The 22,500-nt window shown below is 44.5% G+C and overlaps 1 protein-coding gene across 1 annotated transcript in view; it reads left to right on the top strand.

Moving 5' to 3' along the window:
- Nucleotides 1-3,577: 3,577 nt before the first annotated feature.
- LOC311314995 (RNA-binding motif, single-stranded-interacting protein 2-like) overlaps nt 3,578-22,500 on the top strand; it is a 50,986-nt gene continuing 32,063 nt past the window's right edge. Inside the window, exons 1-2 of the mRNA XM_084445559.1 lie at nt 3,578-3,664; nt 14,366-14,532. Coding sequence (XP_084301685.1) covers nt 3,593-3,664; nt 14,366-14,532 — 239 coding nt within the window. The 5' untranslated portion in view covers nt 3,578-3,592. The remainder of the gene's footprint in view (nt 3,665-14,365; nt 14,533-22,500) is intronic.

The raw sequence follows: 22,500 nt of genomic DNA, 5'->3' as shown, positions 1-22,500 counted from the left end.
GCTGAGAGAGAACAAGCCTCTCGTTGTACTCAGTGTTCAGAATACACTCTCAGGAAAAGGGTTCTAAAGGGTTTCTCGGGTTCTAAAGGGTTTCTCAGTTGTCCCTGTGGGGGAACCCTCAGAACTTGAAGAATCTTTTTTGGTTCCCGGTAGAACTGTTTATTGATGAAATTGTTCTAGCTGAAACCTTTGCTTGATGAAATAGCTATCATAATAACAGGTTTTTAAAAGGGGTATTAGAAGGTGCCTCTATGTACAGTATATGGACAACAGAAGAGCCTAAAATCATTCTAGTTCATTCACCTTTTTTTCTGAGACTTTCCCATACAGCATTAGCTATTTCTTTATTCCTTAACAGACAAGGGTAATAAAGCCTGTTCATATGTGTGTGTGTGTGTGTGTTATGTTTTTCCTGGGTTGTTGTTTTTTCAACTTAAAACAGATCTACCTGTTCTCATGAAAACATTCCCAGTGTGGATGAATGAAGTGGTTTGGCTCAACCACCTCCTGTTTGACTGGTACCTCTTAAGTACAGGGCGTGTTTTTCATCCAGCCAGGGAGAATCCAGTGGCATGTTCTATTGGAGAGTCTTGTTTACTTGTCGCCATTTTGATATGCACAGACATGTTACACACACACACACACACACACACACACACACACACACACACACACACACACACACACACACACACACACACACACACACACACACACACACACACACACACACACACACACACACACAAAGCATGTGTTGTTTTGTTCACTACTTAAGTGAACCTGTGCACCACCAACAATGCACCTCCCCTTTAACCGCCAAAAGAGGCCCGCCCCTCCCCTTTCACACAGTCTGACAAACACATTCCAGCCGCCAGCGACGCCAGTGACTGATGGTGCCGCTGTGTGGTCCAGTCTCACTTTGATCTGGATAGAGTCACCAACACACGTCTGCTATTACGCCTGTCTGTCTGTCTGTCTGTCTGTCTGTCTGTCTGTCTGTCTGTCTGTTGTGGCTTGTCAGTATAGATGTTATGTATTTCTCTCCCGTTGGTTCTCCTCCTCTCCTTGGCTCTCTGGTCCTCCGTCGTCAGGATCACGTTTGATGTCTCCCCCCGTACGAGTGTTCAGACTGCTAATGGGCCCCTCCCCCGCCCCCCCCCCCCCCCCCTGCTCGCCGCACATTTTAACCTTGAACCCCGAACTGACAGTCTCAATGACTCCCCTACAACCTCATCCCTCCCCCTCACACACACACACACGCACGCGCACACACGCACACACACACACACACACACACACACACACACACACACACACACACACACACACACACACACACACACACACACACACACACAACCCCCCTAAATCCTTCTCTGCCATTCATATGGACTCCACACCAACCCCTCCCTTCCTCCCACCAGCCCAGCCCTTTGATGTGAGCGTGCTGTTGGGTGCCTGGTTCTCCCTCTGGTCTGGTGTGGGCGTGTGACCGGGGTCGGCCTGCCATGCCGGGGCTCGCCTGCGGGGGCAGCGCTGGGGTTGGGTGTTGCCGTTTGTCTCTGTCCAGCCTGAACGGGACAGAGCTAAATGTGTTTTGGAGCAGAGGGTTCCTTTCCAGTTTTATCTTCATTTCTGGAGTGATGTTGAGACACTTTCTGCTTTCCGATCTGCGCTAACACAATAGAATCACATGTAATTTGCTTGTGTTTGATCCTATAGCACCAGATACAGTGTGTGTTGTTGGCTGTGAGACTGGTGACCCCAGCCTGACCTGGAAACACCTTTGACCTCATTGTCCTGACCAGGAGTCCCGGTCCTGCTGTTCTGGACAGAATTACATTGTTTAGGAAGGTTTCAAACCAGAGGGGATGGGCTTATCTGGCCCATGCCTGCCCCTACTCCACACACTCACACACTGCAGCGCCCAGAGGAAATCACTGTGGATTTACCAGCCAGAACGCCTGGGATGGCAGGGGTTCGGTCGCTTAGCAACACGCATGTTGATGCCCAAACAATGTTACCGTTGCCAACGAGCCTGGCCGTGCCAGACCGGGGTTCTGCTGAGGGCAACAGTGTCACTGGTCCCAGAGAACAGCCAGTGGAGCATGGCAACCGCCGCCAGGCTGCCATGAACAACGTCACCGGGGCACACACACACAGACACACACATGTTCACCATTCAGCAGGGCACAGCCAAGCGCCTTCACTCAAGCAGTGATGCATGTCAAACGTTACTCTCAGCAGAAAACAGTGCTATGTACAAACATCTTTAGTTGTCACACAAATAATATAGAGCCATTTGTCCCTGTGGCAGAACCCTCTGTGAAAACGTTCCAGATGGAAGCCTTTTTGGGTCAGACAGAACCATTTTGGGTTCCTAACTGTACCTTGAAGAGGATTCTATAAGGAAGAAAAGTTATATTTTGAGCCCAAAAGGCTTCTAACAAGCCTGGGTCACACTTTACAATAAGGGTCACAAAAAACATGAGTTAACTGTTAACTAATGCTTATTTAGGGTTAGGTTACTAATGTTAATTGGTTAGGGTTAGGTGAGTTAACCTTAGTTAACATAAATAACATTAGTAAATGGTTAATAGAGACATTAGTTAACTGTTACTTAATGATTAATAATGCATTAATGCTTATTAATGTACCCTTATTGTAAAGTTTTACCCACTGAACGGATAGAAGGCAGTGTGAAACCCATTTGAAGGGTCTGTTGTGGCCCATGGTCAGGTGGCTCTACAAAGCTTTTCTTTCTGAGAGTGGTAGACCGTGTCTGTAAATATTACAGGAACACCCTGACCTAAAAAAGGATGCACACGCGTACAGCTGGAGAGAGGGACTGGGCGAGCGAGGGCAAGTTAGATATTTTCTCACTGCTTAAAAGCATTGAACTGTTATTACCACCCTCCCCCAGTGTCACAAGAAAACATGTTTATTGTGCTGCATCCATTCATAGCTTCCTCTGTGTACAGAAGGCCCAATCTGCAGCAGAGGGGGATAGCAGGCATGGAAATAAAGAAATGAAAATGAAACTTAATTGCAGAGGATGTTTTTAATTCGAATGTCTTATAAAGGCACATTTCAAAAGAAAGTGAAACTCAGTGATATCTCATTATATCTAACAGTTTCTTCTCTTATGGTAAGACACAAATAGGCCTGTGTTAGGTGAAGATGGAGTAGTGGGACAGACAGTTGTAGCCTAATATATAGTGACGTTATAAGTAAAAAAGTTTTCTTAAATGGAGGGAAAAATGAACTTTGCAAGATCAGCCTTTGATCAAACGTTCCAAAACTTCCTTTAAACGTTAATACCATCTTTAATAATAAAAAAAGCGTAATCACAAAACACATGATCTGTTTTCATATTTCGGTTATTATAAAATGTTCCCATCGTTCCACTCGCGCGCATTTGGCGCTAGGACCCAGACGCGTCAGAGTGCGCCGCTTGGTCGCGGCAGCGGCGCAGCGGCAGCGGGACGCGCATCATCGTTCCTCCGATTCCAAGCTTAACTTCCCGAGCTGCTGACGTCAGCTGGCAGCCTGGGCTGTACTCGCCGCTCCGGACACAGCGCCGAGAAAAATGCTGCTCTCCGTACCGCCAAGGGCAGGGATCAATCCATACAACGGCTATAACAGCAGAAACAGCAAAAAGGTAAGCGTTTTCTGGATTTTCTGCTATTCGGCCGCTCTTGGTCAACCCGTGTGGCTACACGCCCGTGTCAGCCGCGGCTGAAGCTTGACAGTAAGCTGCAGTGTCCTTGAAAAGCGAAGCGTACAAAATTAACTTCGGTCTTCGTGGAGAAATTGCTGCTCACTATTCAGCACCCCTACCGGGGTATGTGAGAAATTTGCTAGTAAATGGTCAAGGTACTTACAAGGTCTAATGTTTCATTTCATTTTCTTCATACGAGAGTTGTATCATAAAGAGTAAGGATGTCGACATGGCTCTGTTCACTCATTTGTAAAAGTCAACGGTGGAGAGCAACTTTTATTGGTAAGTGTACCGTATTGGGACAGCGTGAGTCTGTGCGTAAATGTCTATAGGAAAGTGGGGGTGGGGTGAAAGGAAGGAGAAGGGCAATATGTTATTCTAGGTAGTTAAATTCAGCCTTGTCCTCGGGATGGTGATGAAGGAACAATAGCCTATAATATCTACTGTAAAATCTAGCCTCCATTGTCTACGCAGCCGCGTAAGTTTGGCAAAGTTTTTCTATTTTTTTCCCCCTGAAAGCAAAATATGCCCCACCCCTTGAAAAACCCCACCATTGTGAATGTGACGATGCCTACATTCCAAAATTATGAATCGCACAATAATAGTTTCATTTTGTCTAATGTGTCTAATACCTCTCCACGCTCCTTTTGAAATAGAAACCAGTCCCGTAGACTGTTTGGGATTTTGTTATAAGACAACGTCGTGTGAGAAGGAAACATCACTATCTTATATAACATGTTAATATTGTTTAGTCTGCCTGTACATGTAAATGAAGTAATCCCACAATCCAGTATATAAAGTTCTATAACGTAAACCTTGTGTGTATTCGTTGATTTGGCTTGTTTAAATAGGTAGATTGTAATATGTTGTTGTAACAGCATACTATTAGGCTACACAGACATAATTTACATTTTGTTTTTGTTTAGATTTATTTAGATCAATTGGTCTTGATCTTTTATCATGCAAGCTTTTAGTCACATATTTACACACTACAGAATATTTAATACACATGAATATATATATTATGCTTGTTATATTCTTCCACAGAGCAAATGCATGTTAACACGGAGCAAAAGCATGTTAACACGTTTAATAATAATAATAATAATAATAATAATAATAATAATAGATTCGATTTATATAGCGCCTCAAGAGACCCAAGGATGCTTTCCGTACAGTACAGAAGATATGAAGAAGAAATGTTTTGGAATGTTCAAAAAATGTACTCTGAAGAGTTTATGTGGCGTTTTGCATGTGAGTCCTTCAACTTCCTGCATGGCTCTGAGCGTTGGAACTGGAAGTGTCATTAGATTTCCCTCTCTGCCTCTCATCCTGGGTGCTGGGAAGACTGGGAAGACTGGGAAAACTGGGACAGCTTGTGTGCACCTCTCCTCTACGGCAGGCTGGTGTCATTAACATGGCGTCAATGGCCTCCAGACTGATGCCGTCACCATTGACATTTTGTCCCCCATTAAAAGATCATGTCTGTTATGACATTAGCGTCACATTAGCATGTGTTAGAGTTATCGTACAGTCAGTGCATAACTTTGTCGGACCTATTTTTCTCCATTGTCTCCATTTAGTCACCAATTCTCTCTTCTGCTAGTCTGCTAGTCTGCTAGTCTGCTAGTCTGCTGGTCTGCTAGTCTGCTGGTCACATGAACTATCAGCAGTGTGGTAACAGAGAGCTTCTATCAGTGCATATCAACCTGGCCTTGTTAGAACTGTATCGGTGCTCAGTATATTTTTGGTTTGTTCATGAATTTTGTTTATTTATTCACATGCTGTGCACATCTAATAATATGACTGATCGGAGAAAGATGATTTCTTTCGGTAGGTTTGTGTGCTCGTTGCCTGAGCTGTGGCCTGACTTGACCCCTGCTCTTGATTTCACCGCCATATTTGGCCACGTGCCATTTTAAGACGCTCAGCTGTATCCTTCGGGGCAGAACAGTGAGAACGCTTCATAGAAGTAAGAGCATATCCTTACATGCCCCTTTCCTAGAAACCGCCAGGCTGATCCAGTTCTGCATGGCCTTATGTCTGAGAGGAGGCACATGCAGGACAGTGTGTCAGGATGAAAGAGAGTACAATCACAGCCAGGAAAGAAGGAGGAACAAAGATGATGATGATGATGATGTGTGGTGTGAAGGACAGAGGGCATTGGAGAGGGAGCGGGATGCAGGCTCTGGTCTAATTCGACACATTACACCTCCACATCAACTTTGATCCGTTTGTTATTCATAAATGCATACTGCTGGATGAAGGACAACAACAACAAACACACAAACAACCTGTTAAATACAAAAACAGCATGTTGTGAAAATAAATGTATAGGAGCGAAGTTGAGCGAGAGCAAGGAGAAGGATGGGCTGGTGGGTAATCATCTCAGCGTTTCTTCTGTCTGGGGTGGAGAAGTTTGCTTGCGTGGTGGAAGTGGAGTTCATCTCGAGGTCAAGTTCCCGTGTAGAAAGATTCCTGACATATCGGCCTGTAGAAGTTTGCCTGTCATGGAGGTGGAGTTCATCCTGAGGTCAAGTTCCCGTGTAGAGGATTCCTGACATCAGCCTCTCTGTCTCTCTCCCTCTGTCTCTATCTTTCCCTCTCTCTCTCTCTCTCTCCCTCTCTCTCTCTCTCTCTCTCTCTCTCTCTCTCTCTCTCTCTCCCATACCTGAACCACATGAGTAAATAAAAAACAGAACACAAAATAAATGTGCAGAGGGGTGAAAAAAGAGCCCTTTGTGTGTAGGAGGTGATTACCCAACCAGATGGCAGAGGGCTTGTATTACAGCCCCGCCCCTTCCAGGCCTCCACCTCATTTCCTCTCAAATAAATAGAATTAATGCACTCAAATGGCAAATTCAATTCCCCCCATCCTGGGTTTCCAGACAGGAAAATACAACAAGAGGTTGCAGATTGTTCCAAACATACAGGGATCACATCTCATCTCAGTGGTGCACTCTTGTCTAAGTGCACATTTGTTGTCTGATCATATGTAGGCCTAGTTTTGACTTCACTAACAAAAGTCAAGGTTCCTAATGTATGGTCTTTGCTATGCCTCAAGATGGATGGAGAGATGCCATGGCTTTATTGATAGGAAAGCGCGTGGTCTTTATTTCAGTGTGACTCAGTACAAGAGTACAACGTGAAAAACAAAGTAGCGACCACAGAGTTTGTCAGAGGAATGTCTGTGACTGTTCCACAAAAAGGCCATTCACAATATTCCCCCGAGGAGGAATGTCGGAAGTGAAGTCTTTCAAGCCTATCTTTTGAATTCACAATTTCCCAATTTTCACTTTCAACTCCAGAAGCTTTGAAATATCAGTAGCGTTATCTGCTTTTAAACCCCAGTGTGAACCATGGCTTCTGTTTCTGCCATCAAGCGCCAGTCTTCCTGCTCTGCCAAAGACTTGAGTGCATTTAGGTGACGGCAATCTTTGGAATCTAAAAAAATATGCTCAACAAAAGATGTCTGTTTGTGTGCCTGTCTGAAACGCTGACAATTTCGCAATCTTGCTCTCCATCCCGTCACATATCATGTGAACCAGGCCTGGGAATGAACCAATCCCACCTCCAGAAACGCTTCTCTTTAGCTACGTTAATGTACACAGAATTGTCATTTTTTCAGTCACACAAACTTTATATTCTTGCAAAGGAAACCTGCTTTGTTGTCTTTTTTAAACTGTTTCAAATCAACTATAGAATATGATTTGATAGCAAAAATAATAATAATTTTGTGACGTCCAACACTATAAATATGTTAGTGTATATGTTAGTGTACATATGTTAGTGTACATGTTAGTGTATACTGTATGTTAGTGTATATGTTAGTGTATATAGAGTATATGTTAGTGTATATGTTAGTGTATATAGTGTACATGTTAGTGAACATGTTAGTGTATATGTTAGTGTATGTTAGTGTATATAGTGTATATGTTAGTGTATATGTTAGTGTGTATATAGTGTATATGTTAGTGTGTATATAGTGTATATGTTAGTGTATATGTTAGTGTGTATATAGTGTATATGTTAGTGTATATGTTAGTGTATATAGTTTATATGTTAGGGTATATGTTAGTGTGTATATAGTGTATATGTTAGTGTGTATATAGTGTATATGTTAGTGTATATGTTATGTTAGTGTACATATGTTAGTGTGTATATAGTGTATATGTTAGTGTGTATATTGTGTATATGTTAGTGTATATGTTAGTGTGTATATAGTGTATATGTTAGTGTGTATATAGTGTATATGTTAGTGTGTATATAGTGTATATGTTAGTGTAAATATTAGTGTATATGTTAGTGTATATGTTAGTGTGTATATAGTGTATATGTTAGTGTATATGTTAGTGTGTATATAGTGTATATGTTAGTGTGTATATAGTGTATATGTTAGTGTATATGTTAGTGTGTATATAGTGTATATGTTAGTGTGTATATAGTGTATATGTTAGTGTATATGTTAGTGTGTATATAGTGTATATGTTAGTGTATATGATAGTGTGTATATAGTGTATATGTTAGTGTACATGTTAGTGTATATGTTAGTATGTATATAGTGTATATGTTAGTGTATATGTTAGTGTGTATAAAGTGTATATGTTAGTGTGTATATATTGTATATGTTAGTGTATATGTTAGGGTTTATATAGTGTGTATGTTAGTGTATATGTTAGTGTGTATATAGTGTATATGTTAGTGTGTATATAGTGTATGTTAGTGTGTATATAGTGTATATGTTAGTGTATATGTTAGTGTGTATATAGTGTATATGTTAGTGTATATGTTAGTGTGTATATAGTGTATATGTTAGTGTATATAGTTAGTGTATATGTTAGTGTGTATATAGTGTATAGTGTATATGTTAGTCACACCGTGGCTCTATGGCTGGGTTGCGTGTATGTTTGTATTTCCGGTGCCTTTCTGATGGTGTTTTGGATCCGTTTGAGCAGGAAACCAGGCCTAACCTGACCTCTGACCTCTGGCTCTCCCCCTCCGGCCCTGTTCAGATCCGTGTCTATATTTAGCCCTTGTCGTGTCTTGTGTTCGGTGTCTGGCCTCGGTGATGGATCTGGTATCTGGCCTTTGTTGTGTTGTCTCCTTTGTACACCGCATATAAAGCCTTGCATAAGAGCCGTTGAAAAGATGTGATTTTACTTCACATGTAGTAAAAAGACTACAAGTCCCTTTGTACCCTGGGACGATTTGAAACAGGCCAGAATGATCATAATGTAACCATATCAACCATAATGTAATGGAATAGATGTTCTAGATGGGCGTTGTTGGTGTAGCTGCAGTCAGCTGGACAGGCCGGCTGCCCCGGGGGTTTGATTCTCCTGGCTGACCCTAGCCTGGGTGACCTTTGGCCCTGGTCCAGCTGGATGTTTATCCATCGCTCTGTCATTGTTGAATGCGTCAGGCGCTGGGAGAGTGGGCCCTCGCTCCGCCCTGCCAAACGCAGCCGCCCAAGGTGAACAGGTAGTGAGCGAGAGAGAGAGAGAGAGAGAGAGAGAGAGAGAGTCCTTGGAGAAAGCACAGCTGTCTGTAGTATAATATAATACCAGGGACTGCAGTGATGCCAGCTTTGCAGCGCGGTCAGAAGCTACTGGCCCGGGAGGGACGTGGTCAGCGTGGGTAGCCTGTCTCTGACCCCCCTGGGCCTGGGCCACCTGACTCTGACCCCCCGGGCATGGGCCACCTGACCCCCCTGGGCCTGGGCCACCTGACTCTGACCCCCCGGGCATGGGCCACCTGACCCCCCAGGTCTGGGCCACCTGACCCCCCCGGGCACGCAAGAGGACAGGAGAGAGCTGCAGAGAGAGAAGATGGACAAGTGAGGAGGGGGAGAGCTAGAGATGAGGAGAGGGAGAGAAGGAGGGAGAGAGAGATGGAGAAGGGGGAGAGAAGGAGGGAGAGAGGATAGGAGACAGGGAGGGAGAGAAGGAGGAGAAGAGAGAGAAGGAGATGGAGAAGGGAGAGAGGGAGGGAGAGAGAGGCTGGAAGAGAGGGAGGGAGAGAGCGGCTGGGAGAGAGAGGGAGAGAGCGGGGTGAGGGAAGAGAGAGAGAGAGACTGGAAAGCGGGTTGGTGGGCGAGTCCGGGCGAGAGAGAGGGAGAGCGCGGGGAGGGAAGAGAGAGAGGGGGACTAGAAAGTGGGTTGGTGGGCGAGTCTGGGCGAGAGCCTGGTTCTCCGTCACCTGGCAGGAATGCAGAGCGCCCCGTCGATGATGCTGTGATAACACACAAAGAGGATGATGTGATAACACACAGGGGATGATGATGTGATAACACACAGAGAGGATGATTTGATAGCACACAGAGAGGATGATGATGTGATAACACACAGAGAGGATGATGATAACACACAGAGAGGATGATAATGATGATAACACACAGAGAGGATGATGATGTGATAACACACAGAGAGGAGGATGATGTGATAACACACAGAGAGGAGGATGATGTGATAACACACAGAGAGGATGATGCTGTGATAACACACAGAGAGGATGATGATGTGATAACACACAGAGAGGATGATGATGTGATAACACACAGAGAGGATGATGTGATAACACACAGAGAGGATGATGTGATAACACACAGAGAGGATGATGATGTGATAACACAGAGAGGATGATGTGATAACACACAGAGAGGATGATGATGTGATAACACACAGAGAGGATGTCCTGTTTGACTCCAGAGAGGAAGCAGCCACAAGGCTCAACCACAGGATTGGAACACCCAACGTTCTGCCATTGTTATGTCAACGTCGGGCCTGACTGACTCACAGTAATGATTGTTAGTCAACTGAGTCTTAATGAAGACCAGCTTCAGAATGACATCCTCTACAGTAACCCAGATACATTCTGCTCTGTGGGTGCAGATAGAGAACTATCCTGCTGGTTCAAGGTGCACCTGAGAAGAAATCACTGCTTCATAATCAGGTGACACATTCTGAGGGGTGAATCACTTGATCTAATTTTGAAATCAAAAGCATGGCTACTTTTCAGATCCATGCTTTGTGGTTATCTTCGTCCCAATCCACACGCCACTGGATTTGTCGGTCAGTCCCCAGACCCATGTCACCTCAAGCTGGCCAGCTGGTCAGTCATTGGTCGGTCCAGCTTGGGGAGGAGACGGTTGTCAAGGCAGCAGAGAGCCGTGATGCAGGAAACCACACTCACCCCCAGCAGACAGGAACCCCATAGAATTCTACAGGTCAGTGTGGGGTCAACCCACCCAAGCCAGCAGGAAGACAGAGATAGAAAGAGGCGGGACAAGACAGACAGACTCACAGGGAGGGAGGGGGAGGGAGGGAGAGAGAGGGAGGGAGAGAGAGAGAGAGAGAGAGCGTTATGTACAGCGGAGGAGGGACAGTTTAACAGCTGGGCCGGAGGCTGTAATAAAATGAGGTGACTATACCTCCACTGTGTGAGGCTGATATACTGTACGTACGTATGTGTGTGTGTGTGTGTGTGCACGCGTGTATGTGTGCGTGTGTCTGTGTGTGTGTGTAATTACAGTGTGTGTAGTATTTGACAAGCTGTAAATAGGTATTGGGATGAGAGAAACAGCTCCAACCAAAATCCCCTAACCCTGCCTGCTGTGTGCTCATACAACGTGTATGTAATCCCTCATTTGGGGAAATGGAAAGCAATGAGATTGCTTTGATCTGACACAGCAGCTGTGTGTGTGTGTGTGTGTGCGTGTGTGTGCGTGTGTGCGTGCGTGAGTGAATTTAAACCTACCTGTTCTAATGATGTGTTCTTTTTAAGTCTGAGCCTTCTCTGGTGCAAAAAAAGCAGTCATCTTCTGCCATCAGCCGCGGAAATAGTACCCACAACACCTCACACCTGCGTTATATTCACGATAAAAACGGCAAAATAATGCTGTGGGCCACAAATGATTATGGCGGACCTGTGCGTCTCCGTGTGGACTTGAGAGTGTGTGAGCAAGGAGGGGGGGGGGAGAGTGAGGGGGGGGGGGGGATTAAGCCCCCCTACTCTTTGTGTTTAATTTGACCAGGGCATGCCTCCATGTCATCTAACATGAGCAAACACAGAGAATCTTTTCAGGCTGAATCAGCACCAGAGGAAGGAGGGATTAGAGCCAGCGTCGCGAGCCTGGGGGGGGGGGGGGGGGTGTGTGGGAGGGGATGGTCATGGGGGTGGGGGGGGGGGTATGGGAGGGGATGGTCATGGGGGTCTTTGAGGAGGGACACAAAGGGGGACACTGTGCCCCTGTGGACGGAGGTGTGTGGAGAGACAGGTCCCCCCGCTCTTGACCGGGCGCTGGGCGTCTGTGCGCCCCCATGTCGGGGGTGTTCCGTGAACACCGGGGGTCTGACCTCTGACCCCGCCGGGCGTGTTCCTAAACACCGGGGGTCTGATCTGTGACCCGCAACCCCCAACAAATGAACACATCGTCTCCCTGCAGCCTTTTCCCACTGGAGCTGCTCTAATGAGCTGGGTTCACCCGTGGTCAGAGCCTCTCCAGGAGGCTGGCTGGACAGGGCCTCTGGGGGGTCGCTGGGTGTGGGCGTGGGGGTGTGGAGGGTCAGGAGCCCCTCTAGGAGGCTGGCTGGACATGGCCTCTAGGGGGGGGGGGGCGCTGGGGGTGGGCGTTGGGGTGTGGAGGGTCAGGACTCTATACAACAACACCCAGTCATACTGTGAGGGCGTGGCAGGGAGGTGACGAGGCTTGGGGACGCGTCCGTTCTGTCATCATTAGTCAGACGTCGACACGTGTGCCGGGTGGATTCTTAGAAGGGAATGGGATTCCGGGGCTTTCTCCTGAGATAATTAAAGCCACTGAGGTTATTAAATGGTAAATGGTAAATGGACTGCACTTATATAGCGCTTTTCTCACCCCTAAGGGACAAAGCGCTTTACAATGGCCTCTCATTCACCCATTCACACACACACACTCACACACCATTGGTGACAGCAGGCCATACAAGGCGCTAGTCTGCTCACTGGGAGCAATTGGGGGTTCAGTGTCTTGCTCAGGGACACTTCGACATGTAGACTGGAGGAGGCGGGATTCGAACCGCCGACCCTACGATCATTGGACGACCCGCTCTACCTCCTGAGCTACAGCCGCCCCAAAGCCTCCCCATTAAGAGAATGCAGGCACACATTACACACACACACTCGCTCTCTCACACACTCGCTCTCTCACACACTTGCTCTCTTACTCACACTTACTCATTCACTTACTCAACTCACTCATAGTCACTACTTTTCCTCCATTCTTCTTTTCAGCTGCCATTGTTTTCATCCTTTCCATGAAAAGCAATTTGGTGCCTGGTGCTAAAATAGCATTACTGTGTTGATCAAGACATTTTTTTTAAAGTTTCTTGGATAGTAACTTCCATAAGTGTGCAACATAATGAGACGAACGACAAGCCAAGTGGTAATGAAAGCATCGTGTTAAATTTATTTCAGTCACAACAGTTGTGAAATTAGAAAGATATTGGAATTTAAGAGGGGCCAACTCCTATTTGAATTCAACAGCTGCATATTCATTCACAGGAAACAATGTTTTCAGTGTTGCTCAACAGCAGCTCTCCATGTTCACATGTAGAGACTCACAGTCTTGAGGTTGTCATGAGCGGTTCTAGCAGGTTTAAGATTGTGTCTGTTTGGCATGTGCCCCGGTTCAGAGGGAATTCACAGAGGGTGTTGGTTAATAATCTCTTTGAGTTCTCCTCATCTCCCCTCTCCCGTGATGGTGGGACCTTGGACTTCTAGTGAACTAGGCTGAACCCACAGTTTCATGTCTTAGCTGTTTTTGGCCTTTTCACGTCTCTCTCTGGGTTGGTATTGTTGTGGAGAGAGCTGAGGGTTACATCTGACCAGAAGTACTGGAGCTGTGGGTGTAGTGGAGCTGTCAAGGACAGATACACGTCTAAAATCGGAACAGATGGCCTTGTTTGGTTTAGAAACGCCTGCTTTTTACAGTCAGGGTGGTATCGGAAAGACAGTGGCTCATGACTGCCCACGAAAGCAACAACGAAGAAAATCATGTTTAGATGTTGTATAATTCGGCACCCTCAGGCTTATTTAATGTTGGCTTATGTCGTTATTTGAAGTACTGGAATCAATGTGCACTGCAAAGGAATTCTCTGTGGTTTGGAAGTTTTGATAGAGCAAAAGGAGCAGTTGCCCAACATGGAGTAAGCAGAAAAGAGGCCCGTTTCCCCTATATGGCCTAGGCAAACCAGAGGCCCCCACATTCCCTTCAGAAAGCTGTATTGGTGAGTGTTGACATGAGGGCTATGTGATATCGTCTTACCCTGCTCCCACACAATCGCCTGTCTCTCCTGAGCGATGGGTTTTGAAGCTGTGCTCTCTAGTCCAAAAGACCAGTTGGAGTTTGAGTCACTTTGAAGGGCAAACACTAACTATTCAAGGTATGCTGTGAATTATTCAGGAAAATGTAAAGGAACTTGGCTGAATAATAAATTCCTCAGTATGTTTTAAACAGGTTAGAGAGACCTTTTTTCTGATTAATCATAAAAAAGTCAGACTTTAAACTTGTACAGAGAAGGCATGAAAAATATTATGATAAAACTCTCCTCACAATGTGAATTTTGAACATGAACACCTTCTCTCTGTGTTCTTTTCTTGCAGCAAGCCTATGTGTCCTCCAGCCACCAGATGGCGCCCCCCAGTCCCAACACCAACAGTAGCAGCAACAGCAGCAGCGGGGGAGGGGAACAGCTCAGTAAAACCAACCTGTACATCCGCGGCCTTCACCCCGGAACCACGGACCAGGACCTGGTCAAACTGTGTCAGCCGTGAGTCACCCTGCCTCGTTCACGCTCCTCCTACTGCAGAGGGCCTAACTCACTAACAAAACCATCTGACAGAGCAATCACGCATCCAATAAGGGGACACAGACATGTAAGCACAATGCTAACTAGTCATTACATAATTACTCCATAGGTACAAGAGCAGCTTACTACGTGAAACTAAATACTACACTAGACTAGGTGCTAGTCCATGGAACTTCGCCGCAGAGCCGAGAGCTCCTGACCAGAGTCAGACCAGAGTCCGTCAGGCGCCCACGTATTCACACTGCACTGTGGAGTCTTATTAGCCGTTTTCGTTCCGGGTATACGCGAAAATCAATAACATTCCAGCCCAGAAGGTGGCCTCAGTGAGTGCCAATTGTTGTTTTAACCAGAAACCGAAATAGCAGTACTGTAGGACAGCCATTCTCAACCAGTCATGTTTTTTTTCTCATGTATTCGGGAAGGTGGTCCTTGGAATAAAAAAAAAGAAGAAAAGTGGGCCTTAAGTTACAAAAGGTTGAGAACCCCTGCTATAGAAGGTAAACACAACAGTGAAAGCTGGCAATCACTCAATGCCGCATGACAAGAGCGTGTCTCTTTTTTTCTTTATTTTCTGGATTTTATCCCATTATCACCCAATTTGGTAACCAAATGACCCTGACCTAGTGTCCAATAACTCAATTACCCCCTATTAACTCAGTTACCCCCTATTAACTCAATTACCCCCTATTAACTCAACTACCCCCTATTAACTAAATTACCCCCTATTAACTCAATCACCCCTATTAACTCAATCACCCCCTATTAACTCAATCACCCCCTATTAACTCAATTACGCCTATTAACTCAATTACCCCCTATTAGCTCAATCACCCCCTATTAATTCAATCACCCCCTATTAACTCAATCACCCCCTATTAACTCAATCACCCCCTATTAACTCAATCACCCCCTATTAACTCAATTACCCCCTATTAACTCAATTACCCCCTATTAAGTGTTGGAGGATTTGATATGCAACTTGCCAGTTAGCGATATGAAGGAGAGAGACAACTCCTTGACTCTCTCAGCTCGCGACCGTAATTCCGACACCAGACGAGGTCGCTGTGGCATGACGAACCCTCGAGCCGAGATGACTGTAAACTAACCACCCTCAGGGAGTGGTGGCCCAATATGCCATTCCCTCTGGAGTCCGGCCATACTCGGATCTGGAGTCCGGCCATACTCGGATCTGGCAAGACCAGGGCTTGAATCCCAGTCCCTGGTTGGCAAAGAACACAAGTCTTTTAACAGGCGTACCAAATGGGTCAAGATGTGGTTACTACATACGAAGTGAAAACGGTTTGGGCTCCAATATGAATCTAGTCATGAATTACAGCAGCTGTGCAGCACTGGACCAGGGCCAGGCGTTTTGAGGAGGAAGAGGAATTATTTAAAAATCATGCATCTGAAATCCAAACAGTACAATGCCTGAGTAGGATTAAACCCTTGAACTCACAACCAGGCACCAAGGGAAGGTCATGTTCTTCTTTGAGCCAAGTGAGAACCTGGCAGTTTGACTTAGTCACAGCTGGATATGTACACCATAGGAATCCTGCATGAACATTAGTAGGCCTGCAAACTGTGATGGGAATGAGTTGTGGAACTGAGCATGGATTCACTGACTGATTTGATTGGATTGAACACAGGTGGCTCTGATTGAGATGTAAGCAGACAAGACTGGTCAGATGAAGAGAACCAAACAAGAAACAGTAACAGCTACAACAAACAAGATAAACAGTAATAGCTACAAATTAAAAATATCATGTCACATAACAATGGAGGATGCATTAGCATTTTTATTCTGCATCCCCCTTGAATTCTTGTTGAGCTACTTGCCATGTGAGAAGCCATAGATGGTTTCACACTGACTTAAACAAGGGTTGCATGCAGGGCTTAAAAACGAAATTATTTTTCAATCGGTTCGCTCCGAGCAGAACCAGCATATTTAACGTTTCCGTTCTCGTGTTCCGCCACCAACATAGCGTTCCTGAACCGGTTAAGAACGAAAAATAACGTTCCGTTCACCGTTCCGGGGGTGTTAGCCTATTAAGACTCTATAGGCCTACAGTATTTCTTGTAAGGTAGGCTATAACCTAATCAACAAGTCTAGGGTTGTGGTGGCCTTATTGCCAACAATATTAGCCTTGGTGATGTGTGCTGTAATGTAGCCTTGTTGATTATTTTATAAGAAATACGCAACATTAGGCCTATTCCTATGCCCTTAATCCACACCGTAAACTATGCACAGGTCTATCTTAAGTCATCATCATAGCTCATCATCCTTTTTAAAATATTTTCTTGTACTGTTGCTGCAAGCTATTTTATTCTGCGCCTGTAGGCCTATTGTTTGTTTTTATTTCGTTTTATGTTTTATGTTATTTATAAATAATTAGTCACCTCATTCATTCATCTGCGCAATCCCTATTGTTTATGCTGCGTTCCTTTTGTATGGGAGCTCCGGATTTGGCGCCTATACGCCTAATACGTATATCGTCTGACATCCGCGGTCGTTAATATTATAGTAATTTAACTTATGCTATTCAATGATCAGGGTTGCACGGCACATTGTCACTAAAGTGTGCTCATATTAATTAATGTCGCCTAATCATTTGGTTTGTGAAAGTCAAGACGTGACGGAAATCTGTGCAACAATAGGCTATGACTAGATTCCAAGAGGCGCGCTCGCTTTCACAGCCTAATTGCCGAGTAGAACTCTGAAGGAGGCAAAACATAGGTTTATGCATACTAGTATACATCCAAGCAACTGTCACAAAGTACTCCGTGTTTTAAATAGCCAAACCATAGGCCTACTTGGAGCGAGATGCGCAACGAGTGAAAATTGGCTTCCGCTGAATGTTGGTTATAAAGATAGAGGAACTTTATTGCAGACACGAAGGTCCATATAAAACATTATATTTGCATAGTAGGCTATTATTTCTTTCACTTTATTATTTGCATCATTCTTTGTGGACCAATGTTGGAATAAATTTGCCTTCGAACGTTATTGCCCACTCTGACATCCGCGGTCTTTATGTGAAATCTAGTTTTAGCCTACTGAAACATTACAGGCTATAGGCTAGCCTACTCTTCTTCAATTAAACAAAATAAATCACATTGATATCTTTGCTAAGTAATAAGCTGTAAGGACAGGCTGAACTACTGTTTTGCACTGGCAAACAAAGGAGAGTGTGTGACAGCCCTGCGCAACGCGTGCAAATTGGCTGCCGCTGAGTGGTTTGGAAACATCCTACATTTTTCTAAATAGCACTTGTTGTAGAAACTTGGGAATCCTGTTTTTAGACTAGTCATGTAATCGGTTACAAAACCACCGTCTAGTCGTCAGTGAAAATAGTCGCTGTGCACATCCCTAGTCTGAACTAGGCTATGTTGTTGTAATATCTAAATCTCTTCATTTTGCTAAGCAAGCATTTAAGAACCTGACTGTGAAATAACAGATTTAGGGGCCTAGGCTACATTACAAAAACAGGACAAGATGTAGGCTACAAATTTAATAAATTAAATTTAGCCTATTCGGCCATAAAAGGCTCAGCTTTCTTCTTTTTTTAAATAATTGTAAAGTTATATAGGCCTACTACAAAGAACGAAAAAATAACGTTATTAACCGGTTTTAAAGATTTCAAATTAACGTTTCTGTTCTGTAACAATTAAAGACCATTTCGTTTTCGTTCCTGTTTCTGTTCCTCGTAAAATACCGTTCGTTTTCGGTTTTCGTTTCCGTTCCTTGAACCGGTTCGGAGCCTTGGTTGCATGTACTGTAAATGTCACAGGTGCATGTAACATGGGCTTATGCCGCGTTCCAGATAGGATATTGAGCTCGTAAGTTACGACTTCAAGTCACGACTCACGACTTCATAGCGTTCCAGGCAAACTGTCTGAATGCGTGGCATTCTGGATAAATGTAAACAAGCCGATATGGTAAAAGCTTTAGATTTGGCACATTGTCAGAGCTGACAAGCTAACACATTGTATGCCTAATTTCGCTATGCTAAGAAATTGTACGTTACATTTTATTTATTGACATCATCGACTTTTCGCCGTTTGCATGGTCACGTTCAGGTTTACCTTAATGTTAGCTAGCTAGCACTAGCTATCTCTTGCCAACATATTTGGGCATCATTACATACACATAGCAGGTTGTAGTGCATAATCGTTTGTATTATTTTGATTACAACGTACAAATTTACTTTACGTTGCTCTAAAGTTATCTTTGTTGCCATACCCATGGGGGCTGCCATCTTGCTTAGAGGGCTGTGTGATGTCAGAGAGCGCAACTGGGAGTACATCGATCTGTACGAGTTCACGGGTGGGAAGTTACGGGTTTGACTGCCATTCCAGAGCATTTTCACGTGTAGGAGGTAGGAAAAACATGAGTTACGGGTTGCCTGGAACGCGCCATTAGTTTACACGGCAGGTTTTAATGCTCAATTCCGATTTTTTACACAGATCCGATTTTTTTGTTTAGCTGTTCACATGACTTTTTAAATGTAACCTATATTTGACATATATTTGATTGCCGTGCGAACAGCCCACGGCCCTGAACAGACCCGCATGCGCAGAAGAACGATAACAAAGACGTCAGGACGTCACGCGCAGCGCACTGTTTACAGAAGTAACGTTAACCATGAATAACATTCTATTAATACATCCATGATAACGTTACAACCACAACTGAAGTTAACCTTTACTACGGGTTGATTTTCAAGTAGGCTATTTGTGCAGTGGAAGCCGGCGACGGTATGAGTAAATGATAACGAGAAGAAGGATGATGATCGTCTTGTGACGTGCAGTATGCCGCACAAGCACACCACAGTGGAACGCTTCACGAATTTGCAAGTCACCGCTCTAGAGACGTAAAAGTAGCATGAAACGCGACATAACTGTTCAGACGGCGGGCGCGTTGCAAAACATCAGACATGTATCCGATATAATACCACCTCTGAAAGCAACCCAGGTTGGATTTAAAAAAAATCAGATTTCATGTGACTTGCGCTGTTCAGATGGTCATGAAAAAAATCTGACCTGAGTCGCAAGTAGGCAAAAAGATCGGATTTGGGATTTGGGTCACATTTCACTGCCGTGTGAACTAAGCCATGGAGGCTTCAGCAGTTTCCACAAAATGTTTGCTAAAATAAAGGCACCACCAGGGGCAAAAACCAAAGACTAAACAATAAAACCAAGGATACAATAAACAAGTATAGAACAAAAGGCAAAGCTTACAAACTTACAGGTTTGCACAGGACAACACCAGGAACAACACACAGCTACAGCAAATAATGAACAGACAACAAACAACACAGGGTTTACATGTAGGCTATATATACACAGGTGGAAACCAATCAAACAATCAGTGGCACAGTTGTACTCTCGAGTCAATTTAGCCAATTGTAGTCCTAGGGACTGCTATTCGGGCGGGATTGTCAACAACAACGTCTCTGATTGGTGGAGACATTGCTGTTGCACTATAGGATTGTGGGTAGTGTATTTCTTCCTGTATGAACAGCAGTAGTTCGAGGGGACAAAATTATGACATACTTCAAAATACTGTCAGAAAATCTGATTATGAGATAAAATTCTGAAAAATTCACACTACCATGTCATGAAAATGTGTATTTTTTCATGAAAATGGGAGATTTATTGAGTGAGTATTTGCAGTAGCTGCATACAGTATTGTTTAGGCTACAGTAAAACATTTTGATGCGCTGTGGGCTCAAGATAAAAAAAAAGAAGATATTCCCACTATTTCTTTATTAGGTGGGCTAGCTTGTAGAAACTAGCCCAATTTATGATATTCCCACTATTTATTTATTTATTATTATTATTATTATTATTATTATTATTATTATTATTATTATTATTAGGTGGGCTAGCTTATAGAAGCTAGCCCAATATATGATATTCACGTTATTTCTCTATTATTCTTATTCTTATTCTTATTCTTATTCTTATTCTTATTCTTATTATTATTATTCTTCTTCTTCTTCTTATTATTATTATTATCCTAAATTTTTTGGCCATTAACTGCCTCTTCATACTTTGTGCTAGAAACTTTTTTGTATGTTCAGTAACTTTATAGAACAACTGGTAATTAATCACAAAAGACGTACCTTATATCGTAACTCAAACTCATTTAATCCACTTCATTTTGGAATCAACTTTCAACAAATACTCAAGATCTCTGTTTTCCATGTTCATTGATGCTGCCAGTAGCTAGATAGATAAAGTGGGTAACGTGATTGACAGGTGATGTGGCGGGACAAGTCAATCACGGGACAAGTTTTGATTGGATAAACAGTCCCAATGTTAAAATGTCAATGGGAATTCCAATGTAAGCACTTAGAGAACTGACTTACGCCCACTTTTAAGCATTTTGACAAATTACATTTCGATTAGGTTACATTTCGACTGATGACATTTTTCGCAGTTTTGTATGTGTGGGCTAATTTGATTGGTTGATTTTTCATTTGGTCTCGACTTCCGTAAGACACAATCCCTTTGCCTGGCCTACAATGTTAAATGAATGATGAGCTAGTTGTCAACGGACCGTAATGTGAACTGTATTTTCACTGTAGGGGGCGACAGAGCACTACCAAAACGCTAATCACGGATGTAAATGAAGCGATAGGCCTATGGCAGAATACAAGACGCATTTATGTCAAAAACCGTCTGAAAGTCAAGCCTTTTCGTGCCTTGGATTTGTATGGGTAAGCCAGGCTTACCCTGGCTTATAGGAGCAATCGCCACTGCAACTATCGGGATCCTGGTACTTGCTGAGGGTGATCCGTTAAAGTGATCCTCCCAAAAGGCACCCTTTATAACAACAGTAGTAGCACTCACCTCAACTTCCATACCAACACCTCCACAACTACTGCTTCTCACCTCAACTTCCACACCAACACCTCCACAACTACTGCTCGGCTCCTGAAGTGGCTAGAGACACACAATCTTTGCTGGGGGGTGCATGGAGTTCGCCTGGAGGTCACTGAACTGCCCCCTACCTGCTCTGACCCGAGGGGGCGGAATCTCGCCACCACGCCACTATCCACACCACGGACCCCACAACTCAGCCCCTGAGTGGGCTAGAGACACATGGTCTTAACCTCTGGATGCAGAGAAATTGCCTGGAGAACACTGCTCTGCCCGCGACCTGCTCTGACCCGAGAGGGTGGAGTCTCGCCACCACGCCACTATCCACGCCACAGACCCGCACAACTCAGCCCCTGAGTGGGCTAGAGACACACGGCCTTCACCAGTGGGTGCAGGTCGGTAGCCCAGAGAGGGGTACACTGTCCCTGACCAGCTATGACCTGAGGGGGCGGAGTCTCAACACCATGTTACTATCCACACCATGGACCCCATAACCAGGGCATAAAATTAACACCCGCCAAGCGCCAATGGCGGGTAGAAATTGAGTTTGGCATGTAAAAAACCATGCACTTTCCCGCCAGTGGCAGATAGCTAATTTTGAATTGCAAGTGTTTTTGTTTTTTTTATGTGCTTCGACCATAGTTAAATAGTGTCTTCTACCAGACTATTTTGACCCTTGCTGCTCACTGTACGAAGGCCTACCGGACGTGGGCCGGATATGTTTTGCGTTGTTTCAGCTTGCGCGGGCGGCCGGCCGCCAGGCTAATGTGTGAAAGATGTGGCGACACATTACCGGCGTGAAAGCACCGTCAGAAAAGAGAAACAACAGACAAACAGACGAACAAGAAGAAGAAAGGACAGTTACATGTAATAGTAATGTCACTGCGCGGCACTGCGTTTTATTGAAAAGTGGAAAATTGAGGAGGCCGGCCAGCTGCGATCATGGCTGAAATACGAGCCCCATACCAACACAATGAGCTGCAGCCTTTGCCACCAGCACGCGAAAGAAAAGCAGAAACAAAATCTGTTCGTCTTAGGGACAAC

The sequence above is a fragment of the Borostomias antarcticus genome, assembly GCF_949987555.1.
Source record: "Borostomias antarcticus genome assembly, chromosome: 11".
Classification (NCBI taxonomy): domain Eukaryota; kingdom Metazoa; phylum Chordata; class Actinopteri; order Stomiiformes; family Stomiidae; genus Borostomias; species Borostomias antarcticus.
This window is presented reverse-complemented; position numbering and strand designations above follow the sequence as displayed.